General features: G+C 39.8%; 1 protein-coding gene across 2 annotated transcripts in view; it reads left to right on the top strand.

Moving 5' to 3' along the window:
- NUBPL (nucleotide binding protein like) overlaps positions 1–27,153 on the top strand; it is a 210,199-nt gene that overhangs the window by 157,391 nt on the left and 25,655 nt on the right. For both annotated transcript variants that reach the window (XM_040969171.1, XM_040969170.1), the window contains exons 7-8: positions 2,321–2,414; positions 22,365–22,450. In XM_040969171.1, coding sequence (XP_040825105.1) covers positions 2,321–2,414; positions 22,365–22,450 — 180 coding nt within the window. The remainder of the gene's footprint in view (positions 1–2,320; positions 2,415–22,364; positions 22,451–27,153) is intronic.

Below are 27,153 nucleotides of genomic sequence, written 5' to 3'. Positions count from 1 at the left end.
CAGTGTGCCACATCTGCCTCTTCTGAGTGTCTTGCCGGTGTGTATTTCTTTTAGATGTACAGAGAGGAGGAGAGACAGAAAGAAAGATCTGTCTGTTGATTAACTCCCCAAGCAGCCGCAATGGCCAGAGCTGCACCTATCTGAAGTCAGGAGCCAGAAACTTCCTCTGGGTCTCCCACATGGGTGGAGGGACCCAAGGCTTTGGGCCATCCTTGACTACTTTCCAGGCCACAAGCAGTGAGCTGGATGGGAAGCAGAGCTGCCTGGATTTGAACTGGCGTCCATATGGGATCCTGGTGCATGAAAGGTGAGGACTTTAGCCACTAAGCTACTGTGCTGGGCCCACCAGTGTGTATTTCTTACACTCTGAAACATAGAGTCAACAAATACTAAATAGAGTCTCTGGAATCCCTAAACCACTTTAAGAACAATACTTCTGATGGATCTTTTGCAAGATGACTGAAACTTCTGGGCAGTCGGTATATTTCAATGTCAGTATTTAGTGAATGCTGTAAAACTGGAATTTAGGGGCTTGCTTTGTAGCACAACAGGTTAAACTGCCATATGTGACACTAACAGCCCATATGAATTCCAGCTGTAGTTCCTCTTGCTCCATCTCTGTTCCAGCCACCTGCTAATACTGCACCTACGAAGGCAGCAAAAGATTGCCTAACTGCCTGGCCCAGCCACCTCACCAGGTGGGAGACCCTGATGGAGTTCCAGGCTCCTGACTTCTGCCTCACCCAGCTCCAGCCTTTGTAACCATTTGGGGAATGAAACAGCAGCTTAAAGATTTCTCTGTGTTTCTCCTGTTTTCCTTTATTCACTTTCAAATAAATAAGTGAGAAAAGGAAAAAAAAAAATCCTGAAACTCACGTATTAAGTGTGGTTTCAGTTCTAGTTGGCATTTCTGGAAAGCATGCTGTGTGTGCTGAAGGTACTGGTCCAGGTTCTTTGTTTCCAGTTACTTTAAATTCAGTAAGAACCCTTTGTAATGAACTGTCTTCACCGTGAATTTTTTTCTTTCAGTTTCTTGGAACCCTAATAGCAGTTCTCTTTCAAGAAACAAAAAATTGGAAGCAACATGATCAATGTTACTAAATGCCAAGGAACAACAGAGAGAAATTGTTAGAACCAGTCTTTTCATGTTTTCTGAAAGGCTTGAAATTTGTCACTCTGCCTGTGTGATGAATTTCAGAGCAGAGGATGTGAAATAAAAAGTATCTTTTTTGGAGAGGGAAAGATGGAGAGAGTAAGAATCTTCCATCTGCAGGCTTACTTTCCAAATGGCTGTAACAGCTAAAGCTGGGCCAGGCCAAAGCCAGGAGTCAGGAATTGCATCCTAGTCTCCCATGTGGATGGCAGGGTCCAAAATACTCGGATTGTCATTCCCTTCTTCCCTGGGTACATTAGCAGGAAGATGGATGGGGACTTAAATGATGCCTGCATGAGCTGCAAGCATTGCAAGCAAGATGTGACTTAACCTCCTGTATCAAAAACAAAAAACATCAACCCTTCATCTAAACTCTATCAAGTTATGATTACATGGAAAATTACATTACACATTATTAGATCTTTAAGAAGTAGAACATGAAATCATATACTCATTTTCACTTCTGTTAGAAGAAAACAATTTTGGGGTCAGTGAGCTAAAGTGCTTCCTGAGATGGCTGGCCTGGGCCAGCCCTAGCCTAGTCGCTGCACCCGTTAGGGAAGTGAACCAGCAGATAGGAGGTTTCCCTGCTCCTCCCTCTCTCTGTAACTCTTTCTAATGAATGAATCAATGAATAAATAAATAAATACACCTTTAAAAGCAAAAAATAAAACACCTGCAAATAGATAAAATGTTAATGGGGCTAGTTGTATTTAAATTTCCTTAGTAATTTTTTTCTAATGTTTCATTTTTATAAAAGAAATTAAGCTTTTAAAAATTATATTAACAGGAAACACTATCTCAAAAAAAAGCCTAAAGGACTAAAGAATTTTCAGAAAAATAAAAAAAAAAAGCTTAGTCAAAATGTTGGCTAGACCCAATCAAGATAGTGGTTGACCCTAAATAGAAGTCCGTTGTGAAATGGGTTTGCCTAAAATGTGAGTGTGTGTGACAGGTACACCGAGAACTTAAGGTTCTAATTCAGAAAAAGTCTACTCCAAGCAGTGATTGTCATTAACTGCCATGTCTATCCCGAGCCCTCAGCACAGGTCCTGGCACCACCTGATGGCTGTTAGTTAAGGTTTGGCATCGATGCACTAGTTTTGTATATGCCACTCTTCACTGAAATTGTATAATGATGTTTTTTTTTGTCATCTTGATTTTTAGGTAGATTGGGGTCAACTGGACTATTTAGTTGTTGATATGCCACCAGGAACTGGAGATGTGCAGTTATCAGTCTCACAGAATATTCCCATTTCAGGTAAATCTTTAAAAGTATAAAACAATTTCTACTTTGATGCATTGATATTGCTATGCAGAGCATTTGTTATGTCTTAAAAAAGAATCATGTATAAATTTTTCATTGAAGGTCAGAAGCATACTTTGAAATTTTCAAAATATTGCCAGCATGAGTGTGTTTACAAAAGCATTAAGACACTGTAAGAGGGTGTTGATGTAAAGCTGTATTCCAGAGAAGAAGCAGCATCTATCAAGTAGAACACGCTGATTCCCTGCTATCCAACACTTACAGCACTGGTCCAAAGCAGGCACTCAGTAAATATTGAATGAATATTGAATAAGGCTAAATATTAGGAAAATTGACTTTTTGGTAAATACAACTAAGGTAGAATTTTTTATGCTGCTAATTATTTTAATGTTACAACTGAAAAAAAATACCACCCAAGCAATTAAAACAGAACAGCTTTCATCAAACTATGACATTTTATTATGGTAGCATATAAGGAACTTTTATGATGTGGACTCTAAACTTTAGTAGTTACTATGTACATTGAATCTGGTTATAAGGATTTTCCTAGGTGCTATTGGAGAAATAGCTTAAATTTTCTTCATATAGGAAAGGTCTTCATAGACCATACATACTACAGAAAATTATGCATGGATTTCAATTTTATATACCAAAAATGAATATATTTGTATTTATTTGGAAGGCAGTTAGAGTCAGACAGAGATCTTCCACCAGCTGGTTCAGTCCTCAAATACCCTTCACACCAGGGTGAAGCCAAGGGAGAAGCCAGGAGCCTGAAACTTTGTGGGTCTCCCACATGAATGCCAGGCAGCTGGGCACTTGATCCATCACCTGGTGCTGGGGAAAAAAATGGCATAAATGTTTTTACAAATTATTTATTTCTGCTTATCAAGTTATATCATCAATATTTAATTGCAAAAAAGTCTAGAATTATGATGTTTTAATAATTATGCATGTTATTAGGAATAACAATGTAGCCTCCATAATATTGATATGCATGTAGTTTAAAATATTTATTTATTTGAAGGTCAGAGTTATGAAGAGGGAAAGACAGATAGAAATATTTTTCATCTACTGCTTCAAGCTACAAATGCTAAATACTGTAGATTGTACAAGAATAAGTGTATCAGCCTTTATACTACACTCATTTCTCAACTCTATTTTTTTGAGAAAAATATATTTACAGAAGTTATACTGAAATACTAATTTTTATGTATGATTCTAGGTTTACCATGTTCTCATCATAAAATCCACTTATAAAAGGTAGAACAAGGTGGAAAGCAGGAAATAGTAGGTAATAAAAAGGGAATAAAATATATAGCTATAAAGTATGGGTAGCTGAAGCCTGGAGCCTGAGATGTGCCACGTAAGAGAGCTAAACAGCGTGATGATGGGGGTGAGAGTAAGAGGACTCTGTTAGCTTGGGGGAATGGAAAGCACTTCATGGAGGTGAGACAAAAAATAAATGGCATGTTGTCAAGCATTCACAATAGCATCATACCTTGTTTTCCTTATTTTTTTCTTAGCACACAAGGTAGAAAACTGAAAATGAAATTGTAAGCCATTTATAATTTCACAATAAAAAATTAACATACTTTTCACTTCCCAAACCCAATCCATATTTTTTAAGAGGGAGGGACCAACGTGGTGCTGTAGCAAGCTGGTCCTCTGCCTGCAGCCCTTGAGTTCCCTGTGGGCACTGGTTTGAGTCCCATCTGCTATACTTCTAATCTGGCTCCAGGCTAATGGCCTGAGAAGGCAGGAGAGGATGGCCCAAGACCTTGTTCCCCTGAACGCACTTGAGAAGCCTGGTGGAAGCTCCTGGTTCCCAGCTTCAAATTGGCCTAGCTCTGGCCCCTAAGGCTGTTGGGGAGCAAACCAGTAGATGGAAAATCTATCTCTCCCTTTCTCTCTATTTCTCTCTCTCTCTCTCTTTCTCTCTCTATGAACTCTGACTTTCAAGTAAAAATAAATAAACCTTAGAAAAGGGGTAGAGAAGGAGAAAGGAGAGGAATTTGATGTGATGGGTAATGCGCTGCTTGGGATACCCACATGTTATAACTTAGTGCCTGGATTCAGGACCCAGATCTGTTTTGAATTCTAGCTTCCTGCTGTACACGCTCTGAAATGCCATAGTAATGTGCTCAGGGGTTGGATGCTTGGTGCTGTAAGAGAGACCCAGGCTGACTTTAGGACCCGTTGCTTCATCTTGGCTCAGCCTCAGCCATTTGAAGCACTCAGGAAGTGAACAGTGGATAGAAATTATTTCTCTTTGTATCCCTCCTTCTAAATACTAACAAATAACAAAAGTTTTATAAAATAAAGTCAGTTACTGAATATGCTTTTGAAGATTCACAAACTTAGTAATTTCTGGACATTATCATTAAAAGTGCTATTTATTATTTTCTTAATTTTCTATAGTGAACATGCATGTTTTTAAAATTAAAATAATAAAAAGTCCTAAGTCTTTTAAAGGATGTTGGTTTTCTCTATGAAGTGGTAGTGTGGTGGGCATCTGTTAACACTAAACTTTCATTCAGTGACAGTCTTCCATAAATCACTTTTACATTTCATTCTCACAAGTGTTGTCCATTTTTCCTTAAATCTCAGAAAGATGGGATGCTTTTCTCAAGATCACACTGTTACAGTAGGGCATAGCCAAGGTTTATATTGATCCTGACTGAGTTTGAAGCTTGTGCTATTTTCCTGTATATCAAGTGGTCTTAATGCAAAAGGCCAACAGTGCTTGCCTCATTGATTATCTGGGCTCCCGTCCCTGTGTCCATTCACACCTATGTAGGTTGAAATAATTCTCTCCTTCTAATCTAGGTGGTCTTTAGTAAAAAGAATTTCTCCATAAATATGTCCATACCTGTGCACCTCTCTGTGATGAACATCCAACCAGTGATCTGTAGGAGTGCTTAATATCCTCAGTGGTTTTTTGAGTCCTGAGAGACTGTTTGTGTTTCTCACATTTGCTGACTTACATGAGTAGGGAAGGATCTGGAGGTGATATAGTAACAGTTTCTTTACCGTTAGTGGTAGGCCCCAAGTGATTCTTTGAAAGACCTTTATTATATTTGAGCTGATTTATGCCAGACTTGAGGGTGTGGCTGGTTTCTAGGCACTCTGCCTCTCTGTGGAACTGTAGCAGTTCTAGCATGTTCACATTGTGGGTTATTCTGTTAAGATTCAAATCAGTGATAATTTAAAAAGCTCTATATCTGGCAGTAAACGTGTGAATTTCATAGGTAGAAGAAAATAGCAAACAATAAAAATCCACCCCGCCCCAAGAGGCTGAAGAGGTACATGTGTTTGAAAGTTTGTAAAATGCTTTTGTTTATAGGCCTAGTTCCTGAGGTTTGGTTTTATTTAGGTCGGTGTCAGTTCATATCTCAGAAGAAGCCAAAATTGAGCCATACTGCCAGGATTTGAAGAGAATAGCAACAGCCTAAGCATTACTGGCCTGGCTGAATCAAGGCTGTCATGCATTGGACATCCACTGGATCTGGATAGCTTTTCAGCATCAGGTCTGCCCATTGAGGCTTAACTAAATTATCCATTCCCTAAGAGTCCAAGTTTCCTTTCATTGATTGTCATTGATTTTAAAACTCTCTTGAGATATTCTGTTCTGCCCATTCTTATGTCCTCTATCCCATGAACCACAGAAGCAGAGACTTCCGTTTGAGGCCTCTTTGATGTGACTTCCCCTTCTTCGCATTCATGAGAACTCCCAGAAGAACCCTGTGTGCAAAGCTACCCTTCCTTCCCTTTGCACGGTATTTGACCCTCACTTAGAATGTCTTTCTTCCCAAATCCACAAGCACCCAAATCCCGTGTTATCTTTTTAAAGCCATCTAGTTGAAATGTCTGTCCCCTACCACCTTCCTCATTCCTCCCGGTGAGAATCATCTGTCTGGAACGCACAGAGCATTTTATGTGAACCACTCCTAACACTTTGGATGTTCTTCGTTCTAATCCTGCATAGCTGTTGTTATCTTCTCTCCCAGGCTGGTTACTCCCTGGGAAGCCAAGCTGTTTCATTCATCTTTGTATTTCTCTGTGTACCATACTCCCTGCCTTCTTGCAACTTCTCAGGAAAAATGTTCAATCAGTGAACAAGCTGTTTCCTATGTGCACCTATATTATCTTCTCAGCTAGCTTGCTTTGATGCAAGAATTTTTTTTTTTTCCTATTCAGTCTAGTAGCTCTTAAAGTACCTTGGGCAAGAAGTAATGCAGTTAATATTGAATGAATAAATGACGGAGCTCCCATTCACTGTGTTTGTGAAAAGATTCATTTCCCCTTAACTTTCTCTTGCTAACTCATTCCTCCGATACACACTTCCATCCCCACTGTTTTCACCCAAGTGTTTCTCTGCATATAAATTAGAAGAAACATTAAAGAAAAAAACCTACCATACATTTTATTTTATTCTCTGGGAGTAGAATGTTTTCATTTGGAGTGTTTATTTATGCTGTGCTTTTTACCATGCAACATAAAATATCCTTGTGGTGAGCTGATGCCTTTTGGTATTCCTTTTGTTTCACTGTTTAATGTATGTGTGGGTACTTATTATTTGGTTACATGCAGGCTTTGTGATAAATTATATGAAATTCTTTGATTACTTGCTATGATGTTAGCAAGGTGCTAACTACTTCTGACTCTGTGTCCTTACCTATGGAACCAAAGACTACACCAAAGACTATTAAAGATCAAATGAGCCAATGAATGGAAAAAGTGCCAAATGAGTGAATGGCATTTCTCAGAAACTACTTGAATATGTTAAAAGAGCTTTGGGGGATGAGGGCAGTGAAATGTAGATTGGAAAGGGGCTTTATATCAACTCTGCATTTCTTCAGACCATGTTGAGAATAAAATTAAATGCTTTAGACTTGGCAAGAGACATTCTTTGGGGGAAATTCATAGAAGCAGACTGGTACAAGCAGAAAGATCCTCTTTCTGAATGCTAATTAGCAACTCTTTGTATGTGTTCGATTTTGTTCCATGGACTGGATGACAAGCTCATTATAAGAAGAAACTTTAAAGAAAAAAAATTTACTTATTTGTGTTTAAAAAAAAAGGTGTTGTATGGCAACAACACAGATAAATGTGTTGACAGCACTATTAGTGGCTAATGAAATAAATTTGAGCTTGAATGGACAACCAAATCATTATATACTAGAAGCAGAGACTAGAACCGTACTTATAAATTGCTAGAGTGAAAGCAGATAAGACAAAGGCTAAGAAATACCAGTTTTAGCCTTTAAATTTGCTCTCGTTTTGTTGAGCTTGCCAAAGATAGAGGACAGAATTAGTAGTGCCGGCTTTGTTTTATTATTTTTGGGTTTTTGTTGTTGTTAGTGACATGGTTTGCTAGGTTTTTGCTTATCTGCTTGACTTGTAAAGTAGATATTGCTATATACTGAACTTGATAGTTTCCAGGGATGAGTTATTTTTGTTTTATTTTTAATGTGTGCTGATACAGCCCTACAGATTCTAGATCACGTAACCTCTTTTCCATTATAAAAGTCAATTAATATTTCTTTAGGAAACATAATTTCCTTGAAAGTTTTGAAAATTTATTCATTATTCTAGTGTTGGAATTCTAATAGGTGTTGCCTAAAACATTTTTCTTTCATCCTTTGCTTGAGCTGATATCTTCTGTAAGACTATTTGAAGACTGTCTTATTTGATTTTAACTCGGGATTAAGTGAAGAGTTTATGCTCTCCTTAAAATATGTGAAGAAAGCTTGAGTAATTTGCCTCAAGATTTTGTATTAACAAGAAATCTTGCAGGAAGCAGGTAACATCTTCAGAAATGTTTCCAGGAAAACCAAGGGACTGGTCACAGAGGTGTGAGCAGCATTATGGAGACCAAGACAGGATGGTGACTACTTCTGATGACAGTAGGGAGTATTTACTGTCCCACACCCCACAAATCACAGGAACAACCTTTTAGAGGAACCTTGGAGATGGCTTGGGTCTGTGAGAAAAGGGCGGTGTGAAGGACGCTCCAGCCACCATCAGTAGGCAGGGAGCACTGCTACCTGTCAGGCAGGTAGCAGACCTGTGTCCCTTTTTTTCCCCTCAGTCTCATCTCCTGCACAAAAGTCAACCCCTTAGATACTGATCAGAGCAGAGAGAGTACACAGACCTGGGCAGGGCTTGAGGGGCGGGGGTAGGACAGCCAAGCAGAATAACTGATAACCCCTGATACTCTGCTACTCTGCCTGTCAGCATCATAATGATGAATATGTGACTTGAGATAGATGCTTTATAAAGCAAGATAACAGATTTCTGCCCTCTGAATGTTTGCAAGCCAACAGAGACCACAGTAGGACAAATTAGTGGAAATTTGTAAAACATGAGGCAAAATAGTGTTGTCCTCAAACTTTAAGCAGACTCTTGATGGTGTGGTTAAGTGATGATGCAGGTGTGTTTCTGTATATGAAACAGTTTGTTAAGATGGACTTAGGGGAACAAGTTCCCCTTCACTTAAGTAAGCAATGATAGCTACAGGGATGAAAGTTGGGGCAGATGTTCTTAGGTGAAGACTGAGTGGCTGAGTGAGGCTGTACCATATTCCTTTCCTTGTTTTCTAAGTGTTTCTTCTGAGAAAGGGCAGAAGGGGCACAGAACACAGCCTGGTAGTCCAGTGTGAGTCCCATTTTCACTTTTGGTGTCCTGGAGAAGCTACTCTGCCTGGTGCAGTAGTCAACCAGTCAGTATTCTCAAGAGAGCTGCTGTAACAGTGCCCTGTTAACATTATGATAATGTCACAATGTCCCTTCTTCCTGTCTAGGAGTCATCCTGTCTGCACCCTTTAGACAGAAGGAAAGCAGAGGTGTTTGTACTCGTTTATTTAAATGAGATGGGCAGAAATTATAACCTACCCACTTACTATTTCAGTGTTGTTTAAAGTAAAAGACATTTATTGTTTGTGAAAGGTGTTGGGCATATTGCCACCATTACTGAATTTCTATTGATTCATCAAAATTCTTGAGATAAACCTATACTCACTTATATCCACCCTGTTCTTTTTTCCCCTCCATCAGCAGCTTACTTGCCTCTGCCAGTTATTTCTTTTATGGTAACATTCTTTGACTGCCAATTTGAACAGTGGTTTTTTCAATCTAGCTGGGAACTGAAAGATCAGAGGTTTATTATTGCTATGTTAAGTAAGTGAATGATCACAGACCATCACTTGAAATAATTTCCTTGATTGTCTTGTGTTTTCTGTTTCAAACTAAAAAAGAGAAAGGAAAAGTAAACCATAGTGATTTCAGTTAGGTAAACTAAGTAAAATTGTGGGTTTTTTTTTAAAGTTGCTACTTTTTATCTCATCTTAATGATTTTCAAATGTATAAGCAAATTCTTTAAAGGCTTTAATATTAATCTTTTTGAAAAAAGATTTTAAAATTTTTTATGGAAAAGGCATTTACATAGAGAAAGAGAGACAGAGAGAAAGATCTTATGTCCACTGATTCACTCCCCAAGGAGCCACAATAGTTGGAATTGAGCTGATCTGAAGTCATAAATCAAGAGCTTTTTCTGGGTTTCTTACACCAGTGCAGGGTCCTAAGGCCTTGAGTCATCCTCAACTACTTTCCCAAGCCACAAGCAGGGAGCTGGATGGCAAGTGGAGCTGCCGGGATATGAACCAGCGCCCATATGGGATCCCAACTCATGCAAGGCAAGGATTTAGCTACTAGGTTATCACACTTGGCCCAATACTCATCTTTGTGAAAGCCATTTGAAATCCAAGGAAAAGTATTTGGCCACTTTGGGATTTCAGTGCTGTTTTGTTCTACAATTTTTCAATTCATAGTGACTTCAAACTGTAAAGCTAGAAATTTGCTTGCACCGAAAAGGTTGAAGATGCGTTGTAGTGTTTCCTAGTACTCAGGAATATGAAATCTTCATCTGTGTTTTCAGTTCCCAGAGTAGAACATTAAAGGAGACAGTCACGTTTGGAGTTCTTCCAGTTATATTGTCTTCCCAGATGAGTGTTGAGCAGAATTATAGTGAATGGATACTTGGCAAGATTTACACAATGTCGATAATGTTGGTATCTTATTTGTCAAATTATATTTCCAAAGCAAGTTTATCTGTTGCTATGCAAATCATCAGCAAATGTGAAAGACTAGAAATCATATTCCAGAGTTTTATCTTTTAGGACATTCCTGGGACTTCAATATGAAACTTCAGTCCTTGTTAAATTAGAAACTAAGGTTCTTTTTTTTTTAAGTTATTTATTTATATTGGAAAGTTAGATTTACATAGAGAAGGAGAGACAGAGAGAAAGATATTCCAACTGCTCATTCACTCCCCAAGTGGCCACAAAAGCCAATGCTGAGCCAATCCAAAGACAGGAGCCAGGAGCTTCCTCCAGGTCTCCCACACAGATGCAGGGTCCCAAGGCTTTGAGCCATCCTTGGCTGCTTTCCCAGGCCAAAAGTAGCAAGTTGGAAGGAAAATGGAGCAACTGGGACATGAACCAGAGCCGATATGGGACCCCAGTGCATGCAAGGTGAGGACTTTAACCACTAGGCTACTATACTGGACCCAGAAACTAAGTTTATAAAATTCAATGTAATTCCAATGGCTATTGACAAATGGTTCTGATCTAAACGTAAGAAAAAATACTTCTTCAGTGTTCATGTTTTTTTGGCTAGTTGACTTCCACCCACTATGGAGAAAAGTTGTAACAGCAATTCAAATAAATAGCCTAAAATTGGGGCACATTTCTCCTAATGTGTAAAACACTGTATTATGTTTTGAAGTATCCTCTACCTTGCCCACAAGAGATGCAGCAATGATCACTCAAGAATAGAGTCTTTCACACCCATGTGTGGGGCCTGGGCATTTGGAGTATACATCAGAGGGTGGGAGCAGTCCCTCTTTCTTTTTCTATCTCTCATATACCCATATTCGAAATAATACTAATATATACCTTAAAAAAAAACACTTCTGAGCATACTTCTGAGCATAACATGAAATAAAACAGAAACTTAAAAACTTCATCTTCCAGAATCACTAGCCTAGACCAATCCATCTGATTCAGAATTCCTTGACTTCCTTGCTGGTATTCATCTAGCCTGTGTTTGAATAGTAAACCTTTAAGGGAGTTTATACAGTTTTATCATTTAGGAATTTCTGGGCATATTTTTCCTCATGATTTTGACAGCTAGATTTTCTAATTGTCTTAAAATTGAATGAATAGAATGTTGTCCAATTTACAGTTAGGTCCATATTAAAAATTACTTTTAAATCCATCCATGAGTTATTCATATTTAGAGAAAGTATAAACCTGACAATCTAAAGTGATTTTGCACTTGTTCATACACGTTATAAAATTTAGTTAAGAACTTAAGAATAATATAACTCTACAGAATGTCCACATCTGCAGGTAGGCGCAAGAAACATGATAGGAAACAGCCCAGAACAGGCCATGGAAAGTTACCCATGAGCATACATTTAACATAAGTCAGGGGAAGACCAGGCTGAATCTGTTTACATCATCCACTGGCAAATCCAAACACCAGAACAGTGTGGGTCAAGCTGGGTTCGGTAGCGACAAAGACCAGTGCACACGACGGAATGCCAAGGTGAGGTTGCCTGTCCTGGATGTGACCTAGTGCCCAACCAGCTCATGTGAAAACCAGGAAGGTAGGGGCGGAGCCGGCAGGGGAAAAAGGGGTGGTTCCCCCTCTGCTAGACAGCTACTCCCACTGGAGAGCAGGAACTGGGATGGGGGCAGACCAAACTAAGCAGGGCTACAACACCTGTACGCCTAAGGTGGACTAGATCAGGGAAAAGCCAGGCTGGGCTGATTATTCCTACTGGTGCAAACAAAATTGGAGTGAGTGAGGGTTGTTTGGGCTTAGCCACAGCATCAGCTGGCAGAAGCTGGCACTGGGGGCCTAGTTCTGTCAAGTCAAACCACAGAACTACCTGGAGAGTGCACAATCCAGGAGTGGGAGAGGCCTAGGAGGGAAATAGTGGGCTCATCCCTCTTGGGTTGCCACTTCTACGGGAGGGCGCAAAAACGAGGACAGGGGCTGGGGTGGAATGGGGTGTGGGACAGACTGGACTACTGCTACACATACTGGCAAACCAGGGTAGGGGGCAGGCCTGGTGGGGGTTATTGTGGGTTGCTCCCACTAGGGTGCAGCTCCCACTGGTTTTTGTGAGGGCCGAATATGTGCTGGGCAGAACCAGGCTGGACTGTAACACCCATTGGTTCCAGTGGAAGGAAGTAGGGGCTGAAAACAGAACCAACCCAGAGATCGCACCCACCAACTAATCAGGGCAATGGACTGTGCTGGACCTTGTACTTGCTAGTACATACAAGAATCTGGCCTTGGAATACTTCAGACAAAATTTCTTTGGAAATCTCCCCAATTGAAATGCTGGACTCAAAACCATAACCAAGAAAAGAGAGAAGACAGGTCAACCAACCATCTCAGCTATATGTTGGCAGCGACTCTATGATGGACTATGTCAATCGGTGGATTCTTCAAAGAGCTCATAGTGCTTGGAGTGGCAAGATTGGCAGCGATTCATAACTGGTGAACTATCAGAACCACCTGAGCAAGAACCTCGGAGCATACCCTACATGTGGGACCTGGGGAGGGTGGGAAATTGGGTGGGCCTTCTCCCTTAATACCCCCCTTTAAACATGAAGGAAACAATATGGAAATAATAGTCTTACCTACCCACTTTCCTATAGCCCTTGAACCTTTTTACCCAACTTAACTATGTAAAGATTGTCAAAAATATAATTTAAAAATGCCAAAAAAAAAGTTTTAAACAATCAGTTAAAAAAAAAAAAAAGAATGTCCACATCTGAAGTGTGACACTATTTGGATATGGACCAAAACTTCCAAAACTTCCTCGTACAGTCTCGGACTCTGTTCCTCTATTTCCTGAAATATACCTGAGTGAATAAAATTTGTTAATCAAACAGCAGCAATTTTCCTGTCTGGAGTTCCCTTTACAGAAAGAATATGAATAAAAGGAATGTACTCTATTATTACATGAACAGCCTTTGCTAGTGGTTCATGATGATCATGGGCATTCTGAGTTGTCTGTACATCCAAGAAAATTTAAAATGAAACATATCTTTTAAAGTGTTTTTATTTTGGGCCCAGCGTGGTACCCTAGTGGCTACTGTGCTCACCTTACACACGGGGATCCCATATGGGCCCCGGTTCTGATCCCGGTAGCTCCACTTCCCATGCAGCTCCCTGCTTGTTGCCTGGGAAAGCAGTCAAGGACAGCCCAAAAGCTTTGGGACTCTGCTCTTGCACGGAAGACCCAGAAGACACTCCAGGCTCCTGGCTTTTGATCAGTGCAGCTCTGGCCATTGCAGCCACTTGGGGAGTGAATCATCAGACAAAAAAATCTTTGTCTCTGTCTCTCCTCCCTTCTGTGTATCTGTCTTTCTAATAAGAATAAAATAAATCTTTTTTAAAAAGTATTATTTAAAAGTATTTATTTTAAAATGAAAGACAGATTTTAGAGAGAGAAATATCTTCCATCCACTGATTCACTCCCCAAAAGGCTGCAATGGCCAGAGCTGAGCTGATGCACAACCAGGAGCCTTGAGCTTCTTTTGGATCTCCCATGTGGATGTAGGGCCCCAAACATGAGCCATTGTTTGTTACTTTTTCAGCACATTATCAGGGAGTTTGATCTGAGGTGGAGCAGCTGGGACTTGAACCAGCACTCATATGGGATGTTGATATGGCATGTGAAAGGTGAATACAGTGCTATCCCCAAAGTAAAAAATATTACATCTAAGAATTCGGTATGGTCGGACACTCACACAAGGGTGAAAGAGCTTTATGAGTTGTAGAGACTTATGTGTACAAGGAAGTTCCCCATGGTGTTTGCTGATAAGCAGAGAGATGGACTCAAGACTATGAAGAAGCAAGAATTATATCTTTATTGAAGACATGAGAAGGGCAGATGAGAGAAATAGAGAATGAAGAAACGTGTGTACATGACAGAGCTCTCTGGAGGCCTCACCCATCCCAGGGCTTCCCTATTCAGTAGGGCCTGGAAAGCCCTGCTGAACTCTTTAAAGTATTATGAAAGTACATAACTGCAAGCCTGTTACTTATTGATTCTGCTATATTAATTAACCAGTTTGCCCTTAAATAGCAAGTATATGTCCAGATTGTTTTGTTGAACCTGAATCTTAGAGTTTAAATGTTCAAAATTGGTTCCTGGTATTGTGGCAGATTTGCCACCTGTGATGCCAGCATCCCCTATGGATACTGGATTGTGTCCTGGCTGCTCCACTTCTAGTCCAGCTCCCTGCTAATGCACCTGGGAAAGCAGCAGAAGGTAGCCATGTGCTTGAGGCTCTGAGACTCACTTAAGAAAGAGACTTGAGACTTCAGACTCCAGGTTTCTGCTTGGCTCAGCTCCTGCTGTTGTGGCCAGCTGATATCTGAGGCTTGAATCATCTAATGGAAGATGCATTTTCTCTACCTCCGCCCCCTTAACTTTGACTTTCAAATAAATAAGTCCTCAAAAAAAATACCAAATGGTACTTGCACTATCTCTCAGCAGTAACTGGAATACTGTGGTTTCTGCTAATTATTGTATTTGATAATTCTCTTCAGTAAACAACAATTTGCTATAACAAAATTCATCTCCGAGGTGAGCAAAATAATCATTTGTCTTTAAATTAATAAAACATATCCCCTGTTGTGATTATAATAAATTCTGTGCTCTGATGGAAAGGAGTATAGAGTACAAAAACAGTGACTCACTTAGGAATCATTTATATTTCCTGTTGAAACAGTCTGTGAGTACATTTGCAGTGAAGTTACCTTTTAAACTGTGTGTTACTTAAACTGATACTAATATCAATGGACACTCCTTGAATAGTATTTGTAGTTCAGGAAGTTTGAGAGTGAAAGGCAGGGCGAAGCTAAAAGATAACCAAAACCAGTCTGCTTTATATTTAATAAAAATTGTAAATATGTTTGCCATTATTTAAGATAAGCCACAGAAACTGGTTGTTTTCTTTTGTTCCAACTGTGTCTCTAAATAAGTTAATCATATCTGGCAACACTAAATATTAAGAGCACTGTGAACTTTTTTAAAAAAGATTTATTTATTTCAATTTAAAAGGAAGAATTATAGAGAGATGGAAAGATGGAGAGAAAGATGTTCCATCCACTGGTTCACTCACCAGGTGGTCACAACAGCCCCAGCTGAGCCAAACCAAAGCCAAGATCAAAGAGCCTCTTCCAGGTTTGCCATGCAAGTGCAGAGTCCCAAGGCTTTGGGCCATCCTCAATTGCTTTCCCAGGCCCCAATCAGGGAGCTGGATAGGAAGTGGAGCAGCTGGGATTAGAACGGTGCCCATATGGGATCCTGGAGCATGCAAGGTGAGGACTTTAGCCACTAGGCTACTGCATTGAAGCCGAGTGCTATGAACAGTAAGAATAGCAGTTAAGGCTGAGCATTGGCTTAGTGGTCAAGTTGACGGAAAGACAGGGTCCCTCACCAGAACCTGGCTTCAGTTTCTGACTCTAGCTAGCTTCTTGCTAATGTGGAAAGTGGAAGTCAGTGGTAATGGCTCATGTAGCTGGATTTCTGCTGCCCATGTTGGAGACCTAGATTGGGTTTCTGGCTCCTGGCGGGGGCCCAGTCCATCTCCAGCCATTTTGTGTATTTGAGGAATAAACCGATAGTTTGGAGCTCTCCCTATATGTATATATACATATATATGTCTGCCTGTTTTTCTCTTTGCCTCTCAAAAAAAAACATCACATGCAATTGATGTTTTTTCTTAAAGTTTAAATTGATTTGCATGATGTACCAAAGGACTGTAAGATGTGGAATTATCCCTCTAGGTATAATCCTGAGTAGATTCTGTTATACATGTTTATTACATTCCAACATAGAAGTTCTCAATCAGGCATAGGAATTAGATATAATCTGTGCCCTGGAGACTGGAATGCGTAGTTAAGTACTTCCACATTGGTATAATTATAATCTAACATCTGGAGTAATCAGTTTTAAATGCTTAACTACTCTGAACTCTGACCCAAATGCAGATATGCAGGATAAATAGATTTTCTTCTTAATAGTCAAGAGTATTAACAATTAAAACAGTGCTTTTCATAGTTATTTTGCTGATATTTATGTATTTTCTAAGATCTACAAGATAATAAACCTTTTATAGTAAATCTCAGCTAATAAAGCCTTTAAAACAGATTAAAATTTGAGAAAAAACATTTAAATGTTATTATTTGTTTGAACTCAGACATTTGCTCTATTCTAAGTGGAATTGTTGAATTAAGCATATTACCCCAGAAAGCCATCCCATTTATTTCCTATTAAACATCTTTTTGCTGCTGCTGACGTTTCCTTATGGTCAGTAGAGGGAGCACAAGTTTGCTAATAAACTGTCATAAAACTCAAGTGACATCATTAACATGGTTCAGAGAGAGAAAATTCGAGGCCAGTTCATTTTGCTTCATGTTTCACAAACTGTGTGAAAAATGAAAGTTTTACCAGGTAAGAAGTCAAGAGTCATAATGAAAAAAATGCCGTGACAGATTTTAGAAGCCATGTAATTCCATTAAAATATAAAAATCTGGGTTATGATGCATAGATTTAGGATTAAGTTCTATTTTTATGATGTATACACAGTTTTGGTCCAGGAAGTAGTACAAAAAGAAATACCAATTTGTTTTTACATTCTTCAAGAACTGAAAAAAAAAAATGAAGAAAAATATCCCAAAGGCTGATTGAATTGTGATTAAGAATTTAGTCACTAATTAAGAACATATATTTTATCAGAAAAAGAATCTTAGCGTACAATCTCTTCTATAAATATATCTGACAGTTCTAGTGGGCTGTTTACATGTTTTATGAGCTTTTGAGGGACATGAAAGATGACTGTGTGTTCGTCAAATATGAATTTATGTTTTCATGGTGCATTCAGTTCCCGAGAAGCTCTGCTGGCAGGGGTGCTTCTCAGTCATCCACAATCTGCCACTTTCTAGATTTTCTTACTAATCTGCTTCACTGTTTTTTCGTATCCAGTCATGTTGACTAATTCTAATTCCAGTTCTGGCCCCATCTTTTGTGGGACTCAACTTACTCAGATAGCTCAGAATGACTATGAATATGAAAACCGGTGCATAAGACATGCTCTTCAGGGTCTCGTCTGTCCCTGTGACCATAGGATTAGGCATTGCCTCTCTGTCACTTTACGAAGGTTTCCAAAACCATTCCTGCTCAGTCTGACTGATCCAGTGTCCTTATTTAAGGAAATGTAGAAGACCAGTTCTTCAAAGCCATTCTTGTCACACTTCAACATGGAATCTCCTTAACTGTTTCCTCCAAATCTCGGTAGTGATGTCCTAGTATATATGACATTCACTGCATTGGCTCTAAACAGGACTCTTTGAGATAAACATGTGATGTAACCTTTTGCTTTTAAATATGAAATACATTGACTGTGCAAAGTATAGTTTTTAAAGAGATGTGACTTTCATCCATCTTCAATTAAGGGAAAAGAGTTGACTAATTTTTGGCTTCATATGCAGAATAAAAAATATTAAAGAATACAGTGATCCATTGAACAATTTGAAAAGTAAAGCAATGGTATTGTACTATAACAGGTAAACCTGCTGCCTATGGTGCCAGCATCTCATATGGGTACTGTTTTGAGTCCTGGTTTCTAGACTTCTGATCCCATTTACTGCTAAGCACTTGGGAAAATAATGGAAGATGGCCCAAGTGCTTGAGTCCCCTGCATGTACATGGGAGACCTGAAGGAAGCTCCTGGCTCCTGACTTCAGTGTGCCTAGCCATTTAGGGAAGTAAACCAGTAGATGGAAGGCCTCTCTCTCTCTGTAACTCTGCCTTCAAATTAATAAAATCAATCTTTAAAAAGTATCAATTTGTTATTCTATATCTGACTACCTGTGTAACTAGTTGTTTAACCTGGATTTCAGTTTTCTCACCTACCAGATGACCTAGTAATACTTAGGGCATTGAGTTTGTGCTGCTTTCCCGGGTGCATTACAATTGGAAATGGAGTTGCTAGGACTTGAACTGGTGCTTATAGGGGGTGCTGGCTTTGCATGTTGCTATTTAATCCTCTGTGCCACAGTGCTGGCCCCAAATTTGGATCTTTAGCTGTTTATATTCTAAAGTGAATTTATCTCAGAGTTGGGTTATAAATAAACTCTCCATTTTGGAAGAATAAGCTCCTGCTTCCATACTGTATACTGTCTTCTTTTTATTAAAAGGTTATTTAACTAGCTATAATCATATGTTCTTTAAGCTTATATGTAGCCAGCATTGTGGCACAGCAAGTTAAGCCACCACCTGAATTGCAAACATCCTATAACATGGAAGTTTCCAATCCTGGCTGCTCCACTTCCAGACCAGCTCCTGGCAAGGCAATTGGGAAAGCAGTAACCCTTAGCCCAAGTACTTGGATATCTGCCAACCACATGAGAATCCGGATGGAATTCTAGGCTCCTGGCTATGGCTATTTGGGGGGTGAAGGTGGATGGTAAATCTGTCCCTGTCTTTCCATCTCTCCCTTGTTCTCTATATCTCTGTCTTTGAAGTAGGTAAATAAATCTTAGAAAACAGTAAACCAAACAAGAGCAAGCATTGTCAGAGGATATAAAGCTGTGCCATGTGGGAAGCGAATCAGCTGTTGGAAAGTTTTTCCTCTCTCTGCTGCTTTTGAAGCAGATGAAAATAACCTTGTAGAAAAACAACATTAAAATCAAGGAAAGCAAATAAATAAAATTAGTTAACAACATTAATGTGAAAGATGATGTTTTCGCTGAAATGCAAATGCCAGTACAAGTATATAGCTGGCTCCTGTTGTAGAGGCTTTTTGTTTGGTGTGCTATGTTTAGTGTGGTGGTTTGTTGTTATAACTTAGTTCTCCCATCGCTTTATTTTGTTCTAATTTCTTCAAAATGTCTCTTCAGACAATATTCCATATTATCAATTTGACTTAACTTGGTTTAATTATTTGTTGTCAAGCTTGCTTGTTTTGGTTAACCAGACAGAAACTGCCTCTTGGTACCCAGTTTAATGGCTTGGGTTCTTTGTGTATTTAGTTATAAGGGGATATCAGCTTTGTAGTCTATAGGGTGCTTCTGTTGATTGTTTTTGAGTTGTTGTCCATAAGAAACCACAGAATTTCAGAAGTTCGTTAACTGTCTAACATAGCCACTTAAGGAAGCACTATCCATGGCCTTCCATCTCAATTAGAGATTCAGGAAAGGCTCCATCTGCATCCAGCTGCCTAAGTTCAGGCCATCATCATCTTGCATCTGACTTGCTGCTGCAGCCTCCAATTTTGCCCCCACTAAACTGTCCTCTACACTCTTGACTGTTTAAGAATGCGGTCCTGGGCCTGGCAAGGTAGCCTAGCAGCTAAAAGTCCTCACCTTGCATGTGCCGGGATCCCATATGGATGCCGATTCATGTCCTGGTGGCCCCACTTCCCATCTAGCTCCCTGCTTGTGACCTGGGAAAGCAAGTAAGGATGGCCCAAAGCCTTGTGACCCTGCACCTACATAGGAGATCTGAAAGAGGCTCCTGGCTCCTGGCTTCGGATCGGCTCAGCTCTGGGTGTAGCAGCTGCTTGAGGAGTGAATCAGCAGGCAGAAGAACTTCCTCTCTGTCTCTCCTCCTCTCTGTATATCTGACTTTGCAATAAAATAATAATAATAACTTTTTAAAAGAATGCAGTCTGAGTCACTTGGCAATTGGGATAAGTTATGGGAAATAGACCATTAGGTAGTTTCCTTACTGTGTAACCATCATAGCATGTGTTTACCTAAACCCGCATTGTGTAGGCTACCACATATCTCAGCACATTGACAGAGTGTATTGTTCCTGAGGTATACAAACCTTTATAGCATGTTAGTGGACTGAATGCTGTGGGCAATTATAATACAAATAAAAGTAATTTGTGTATTTAAATATGCCTCTATATAGAAAAGGTAAACATTTCAGTATAGAAGATAACTAGTGGCACATCTGTGTAAAAACTTACCATGAGTGGAGTTTACAAGACTTGAAATTGCTCTGAGCAAGTCATTGAGTGAGTGATGAGTGAATGTGAATGCCAAGGACATTTCTGTCCATCAGTAGACTGTATGTACACTATACACTTACTATGCTAAATATGTAAAAAAAAATGTCTTTGAATAAGTTGTCCTTGGCTTGATTATAATGTTTTACTTGATTCTTTTGTAATAATACTTACTTCATAACTTACATTGGAGATAGGGGTTTGGTGCAGTGGTTTAAGACATGTTTGAGATGCCTGCATCTCATATCAGGAATGGCTAAACTTGAGTTCTTATTCCATGTCTAATTCTAGCTTCCTACTAATGTATACTCTTGGAGGCAACACCATATGGCTCAAGAACTTGAGATCCTATCACCGTATGGGAAACTTGGATTGAGTTTTGGACGTATGGCCCAACCCTGCCTGTTGTAAGTCAACTGGGGAGTGAACCATCAATGAAAGATCATTTCTCTGTGTCTGTCTCTTTTTTGTTCTCTTTCTTTCAAATAAAGTAAAAATAAATTAAAACTTAAAACCAACACATTGTATTGTTGTACATAAACATTTTTTTCTTCCTTGAAGATTTATTTTTATTTGAAAGAATTACACAGAGAAGAAAAGACACAGAGAGAGACAGAGAGGAAGGGAGAGAAGTTTGCTATCTGCTGGTTCACTCCCCAAATGCCTACTAAAGCCAGAGCTGATCTGATCTGAAGCCTGGAACCAGGAGCTTCTTCCAGGTCTCCCACATGGGTACAGGGTTTTAAGGACTTGAGCCATCCTCTGCTGCTCTCCCTGGTCATAACCAGGGAGCTAGATTGGAAATGGAGCAGCTAGGACACAAACAGGTGCTGCTATTGATGGCAGCGTGAAAGGCAGAGATTTAGCCTACTACACAGATAGCACAGCACTTCCTCCAATGTTTTCTTTCTTTATATCCTTATTCTATAAGCTTTTTCCCCCTATTTTTAGAATTTTTTTCTTTACCTTTTAGACTTCCTTGTTAAAAGTTGAGATATAAACTTAGGCCTGCACAAGGTCAGGGTAATCAGTATTGCTGTCCATCTCCATGACTTATTCCCTGGAATGTCTCCATCTCTGGGCGGTAATGCACATGCAGCTTAGTAAGGATGCCTTCCAGACACCTGCACAATCTTCCTGAGGCTTTTCTGAGCAGGTGTCACCCATTTCAGAAGTATGTCCATGGCAGTTTACTTGGTTGGTTTCTTTGTTTTCATAATAGATTTTCTTGGAAGTAGTATACCATGAACTTTCTTCTCTATGAAAACTTTTTGGTGCTGGGGCCCACATCTCCAATCATTTAACATAGCTTGTTGAGGTCTACAAAAACTTCTGCTCAACTTTTGCTGTGAATTTTCTTAGGGATTCTCCTTTTTCTTTCCCTGCTGGTTCCTTTGCTGTTGCCTTCTCCTCATCATTGTGGCTAAAACATCATTACATGGCTAATGACTGTATAGAAATTTAGGTCTCAGCTTAGGAATCAACTCTCTTTCTTCTAAGGTGGTCCTGTTGCTTCCACTTACCTTTTGCCCTCTCCCTTCATGTATCATGCTTCAACTTGCTGTTTCTCAGATTGAATATCATTAGCTTGCCTTTTGTTGCTCCCTTGGAACATAACACCCTGTTCATACCTGTTACAATGGCTGGTACATTGAGCTAGAATCCTTGATTTTTAGCCTCTGAAGAAGTCCATTAACCACTTTCAGGTATGGCCTGCGTTATACATCTTTCTAACTAGCTCTTTGTCCATATGCCAAGAAGGGCGCATTGGTATGGCAATTCTGGCCCTGAAGCACTGATCAATTAGAACATCGTTTTGCTTGTCTTTTGTTCAGGTGCTGTGATTGTCTCCACGCCCCAGGACGTAGCACTGATGGATGCTCGCAAGGGTGCTGAGATGTTTCGAAAAGTTCATGTGCCTGTAAGCATTTCTAGCTTTACTGTTGAACAATATGAAACTCTTCTAACTAGAAAAGAAGATCATGGGAAAATACAACCTGAGTGTTCCTTTAGTTCCATGCAGAAAATCTTCACAAAATTGATAGTTCATTTTTATGGTTATTTAAAAAAAAAAAAACCACACATACTTAAGGGTTGGTGTGTGACCTACTGGTTAAGATACCAGTTCAATGCCTGCATTCTCTATCACAGTGCTTGAGTTCAATTCTAGCATCAGCTCCCAATTCCTACTTTGTGCTGGTGGAATTTCTGGAAAGGTAGGATGTGTTGACACTAGTAGTTGAGTCCCTGTACCACACGTGGGAAACCCAGTTTCAGTTCCTAGTTCGTGGCTTCAGCCTGACCTAGACCAAGCTGTTGTCAGGATCTGGGGCAAGAAGCAGTGAATAACAGCTCTCTCTTTCAAATAAAACAATGAAGAACTAACTTTTAAGCATAAGCATGTCTGTATGTTATCTCAAGGAGTGTTTCAAAACATTCTTGATGATCATGTGTTTTCTGAAGTACTACCATTCTCAACCACCACCACCCCTGCCCTCCTGCCCATCCAACCCCAAGAAAGCCAAAGCCAACCAAACCTTAAAATGCAGGACATTTAAGAAATTAGAAACATAGACTTGAATAGATTATCTGTAAGAAAGATTACCTCTTCTGTCTCTTGCTGTTTAACTTATTGTGCTTCTTCAAGAAGGTATTTTCTGCACAATATGGCAAAATGAAAGTTAAAAATACAACAATAGACAACAAATAATTAAAATCAGATGGAGTCAGAAGTGAAGTTAGTAAACAAATTACATGCTGTTAAGGAACTGAAGCAGATGCTAGAGAAGTATCCTAGAAGATTTTTATTACAGCCTGCGGGAAGGAATAATGCTATGCAGGAAAAGCTGTCCATTGCCACCACGTTGAGAAGAGAACTGGGTGCTCAAGACGAGGGGAAGTGAGACCAAAGAGACATATCTTCCCTAGTTTCTCAGAGAGAAGCTATAAAATGAACCCAGGCCCATCACCTTCTTCATAGTAGAGAGAAGGCCCTTCTTCCCTGCAGGCCTTAACAAAGGTAAATACAGCCAAGGTGTGGTTTCCTGTCAGGTGACTCTCCAGTGGCCTTGCCTGTTTTGAAGATCGATTTGAGCTCCTGCAGAGGCAAGCTTTTTAAACATCAGTCTGTGAATTAGCTTCAGGGGTCTCAGGGTTTTTTCCCATCACAAATTGTATGCTCAAATATATTCTTGTTTTGACAAGGAAAGAATTCACAGCCTTTATCAAACTATTTAATGAGACAGAACACAGGATAAGATCCAGCAATGTGTTAGCGCAGATTTTCAGGGGAGCTTCTGAAAAAACGTCAAACTGCGTGCTTAGTGGGGCTGAGGTTTCCCAGACAAGTGACTCATCTCTCTTACCACTCAGTACAGACAGCACTGTGTGGCTGTGTCTGCTGACAGATGTGCAGCTCTGTGTATTTGTGTGAGAACTGAGGAAGCACCATTGGAAACACACCCGGATGCTTAATACCTGAATACTGACCTTCCTGCTGATCTGAAGGTGCCTGTATCAGTAAACAAGAAATTGAGTCAGCATGCAGTTTGGAGCTGGTTTTTGATGCTGTAAATTATAGCTTGGAAAGAAATTGTTATAGATCCATTTAACATTTGCAAGTCAGAGGGAGGGAGGAGGAAGACAGAGAGGGAGAACAAGAGATATCTTCCATCCACTGACTCACTTCCGAGATGGCTTGTCCAGGCTAAAACCAGGAGCCAGGAACTTCTTCCAGATCTCCCACATTCAGGGGCACAAGCACTTGGGCCTTCGGAAACAGAGCAGCCAGGACACAAAACAGTGCCCATATGGGATTCTGGTGTCCCAGATGGTGCTTTTTAAAAGGAAAATATTTATTTATTTATTTAGAGTGAATGCTGTTTCACCTACCGTTTCACTCTCCAAATGGCTGCAATGGCCAAGTAGGGTCTCCCACATGGGTGCAGGAGCCCAAGGACTTAGCCCTTTTTCTGTTGCCTTCCCAGGTGCATTATCAGAGAGCTGTCTCTGAAGTGGCACCGCAGATGGTGGCCCCACTCATTAATGACACAACACAGCTACAGTGCTGGTCCCATAGGCAGTGATTTTACCTGCTGCACCATATGTCAGCCCCAACATGGAAAAATTTTTAAGCAATAGTGACTAAATAAATGGCCACTGCAGGCAGGAAACTGTGTCTTTGAAGCACTTGATTTGAGTAATGTGGTAACTCATCGTTGTGTCCTCCTAGATAAACTAGATACAAATGATACCTATCCAGGTAACTAAATAAGAACACTTGTTACATGGCATTAAGGCATAAATTAAGAAAAAGAGAGTGGGCTGTCCACCAAAAATTATGACATTGAGTTTAAAAATGATCTGTAATCCTTCTCTCTGGCAGAAATTAAATAACAGGGCCAATGGTCTGTTGAGACAACTCAAAGTCAGGATAATATCCGTTCTGTCTTCCTGTGAGTATGTAATTTCTCACTCTGTGAGGAGAGGGTATATTTAAAGTAGAGGAATTGGGCTTTTTCTTATTCCTCCATGAATGATCATTTTGAATAGCAGCAGGTCATCTCAATTCATACTGTCATTTGCGGTAACTATGACTGTGCAGCAAGTCCTGTGTGGACTTTGATCGATGGGAATCAAATAAACATGCTTACCAATTTCCACATATATATACCTTTCAGATCTTACTTATTCTCACTTGCCTGCAGCCCTTTACATTTACTTTTGTGTAAACAAAAAGGCTAACAGTGTGATGCTGTCTGATAGATGTTTCTGTGGACTCTAAGACAAAAGGTGGGGCAGATAGTCCCCTGGCATACACCTGAGGGATGGGTACTGTATCCAGGTTGGGCTGTTGCCACTGAGGGATAAAGGTCCAGGGTGTGGGCAAGGGTAGATAACTCCAAGTGAAGGATGGTGAACTGTGTAAGCTCTTAGGGGCACTTGAGGAGTTAGGCAGTGAAAACTGTTTGGGCTCATAAAGTTAATGCTGGAATTTAGTGTTGCTGAGCTGGAGTGGTTAAGGGTCATGACAGTGCAGTATGTGATCATGGATGTGAGGGGTGGAGGGGAAATAGAAGTAAGTCATTGGATCTGTGTTCTTCCAACTCACAATTCAGTTTCTCTCTCTTTGACATTTTGTACATCTTCATAGATTCTTGTTTATATCTCATTTTTTTCACTCTTGTATGTTTTAATTATTTACCTTCTGAATTGCCAACATTTTAAAAAGAGAATATCTTAATCATCCCTTAAACCTGCAGAACAGCATATTTGGCAATGTTTACAAATGAGTCAGTGAGAACTTTCTAGCAATGAACTGTGGAAGCTGTTGGACTACCATGCTATCCCCATATTGTAAAGGAAATCCTAGCTGTAGGTGAGAAATGGATTTGTTGACTTCTGAGATCTCCTTCCAGGTCTTAAGACTCTAGGAGTCTAAGCAAATAATAGTAAAGATTGTGAATTAGAGAGTATTTCATAAGTGGAAAGGAGATGTTACGCTTTGTTTCTACCACATTATCCGTGGTTTCCAGTCTTGATTTCTGTTTTTCCCCTTTTTGAAGTACATTAGTTACCATGGAAACAGTGATGTCATTGGAATTCATTGGTGTGGATAGAGTTTGGTAATGTCTGCAAAAACGTTTTGAAATTAATTTAAATGATTCCTTAAAACTCATGGCTCAGAGAGGGGGAAGGAAGAGCAGAGATAAACTATTAAATTCTCTGTTCCCTGGCTGAAATGATTTGAGCTATGGCAAACACTTAATTTTTCTCCTTACTTACAGATAGGCTTTAAAAAAAACAGTTTGGTCATACATTTTTAATGAGTGATTTATGGGCTGTGTCATTCTTGCTCAGTTTTTGCCTTCCACACCTCAATTGGAAGTGCTTCCCCTACTATTTGAGTTTGTGGAGTCACAGGAATTTCACTAACCATTCTTTCCTTCTTTTATAATCTCCTTTCTTCTCCTAAGCACTGTATGAATGTGCATTTATTCTCTTATTCCTTGTGTGCATAAAGTATTAAGATATTTTATTTTAAGAGCCAAAGGAAGGGAGAGGAAAGAAAAGCGGAGATGAGACAGAAACGTCGAGCTCCCATAGGCTGGTTCAGTTCCCAGATCCCACAACAGCTGGATGTGGGCTAGAACTGGAGCCAGGGTTTGGAAATAGAATGCAGTTTTTCTATGTGGATGTTAGGAATTCAGTGACCTGGGACTTCACTGCTGCCTCCCAGAGCCTGCCTTAGTAGGAAACTGGAGCCCAGAGCTAGAACTAGGCAATAAACAGAGGATACAGGCATCTTAACTGGGGTCTTAAGTGCTAGGCCAAATGCCCACCCCCCCCCAAACTAGCTTTAATTTAACAATAGTTGTGAATTTATCTATTCCAGAAATACATAATTACCACTATTAAGTGCCTCCTACAAAGTACTATGGTAAAGTTCCATTAGTGATTTCTTAAATTAAAAAAAAAAAAAAAGAAAAGGTGAACTTCATCACTGTCTAGACCAATCCCATATCCCATTATGGTGAAGGGGCCCTAAATTCGTAAGATGAGAAACTCTGCCCTGGGCTCTCAGGGTCAACTCGATTGTTTTTTGTTTTGTTTTGTTTTGTTTTA

Source organism: Ochotona curzoniae, unplaced genomic scaffold (assembly GCF_017591425.1).
Source record: "Ochotona curzoniae isolate NIBS_2020 unplaced genomic scaffold, NIBS_Ocur_1.0 scaffold_4701, whole genome shotgun sequence".
Taxonomy (NCBI): Eukaryota; Metazoa; Chordata; class Mammalia; order Lagomorpha; family Ochotonidae; genus Ochotona; species Ochotona curzoniae.
The sequence above is the reverse complement of the archived record's forward strand: the minus strand, read 5'-3'. Positions and strand labels throughout refer to the sequence as shown.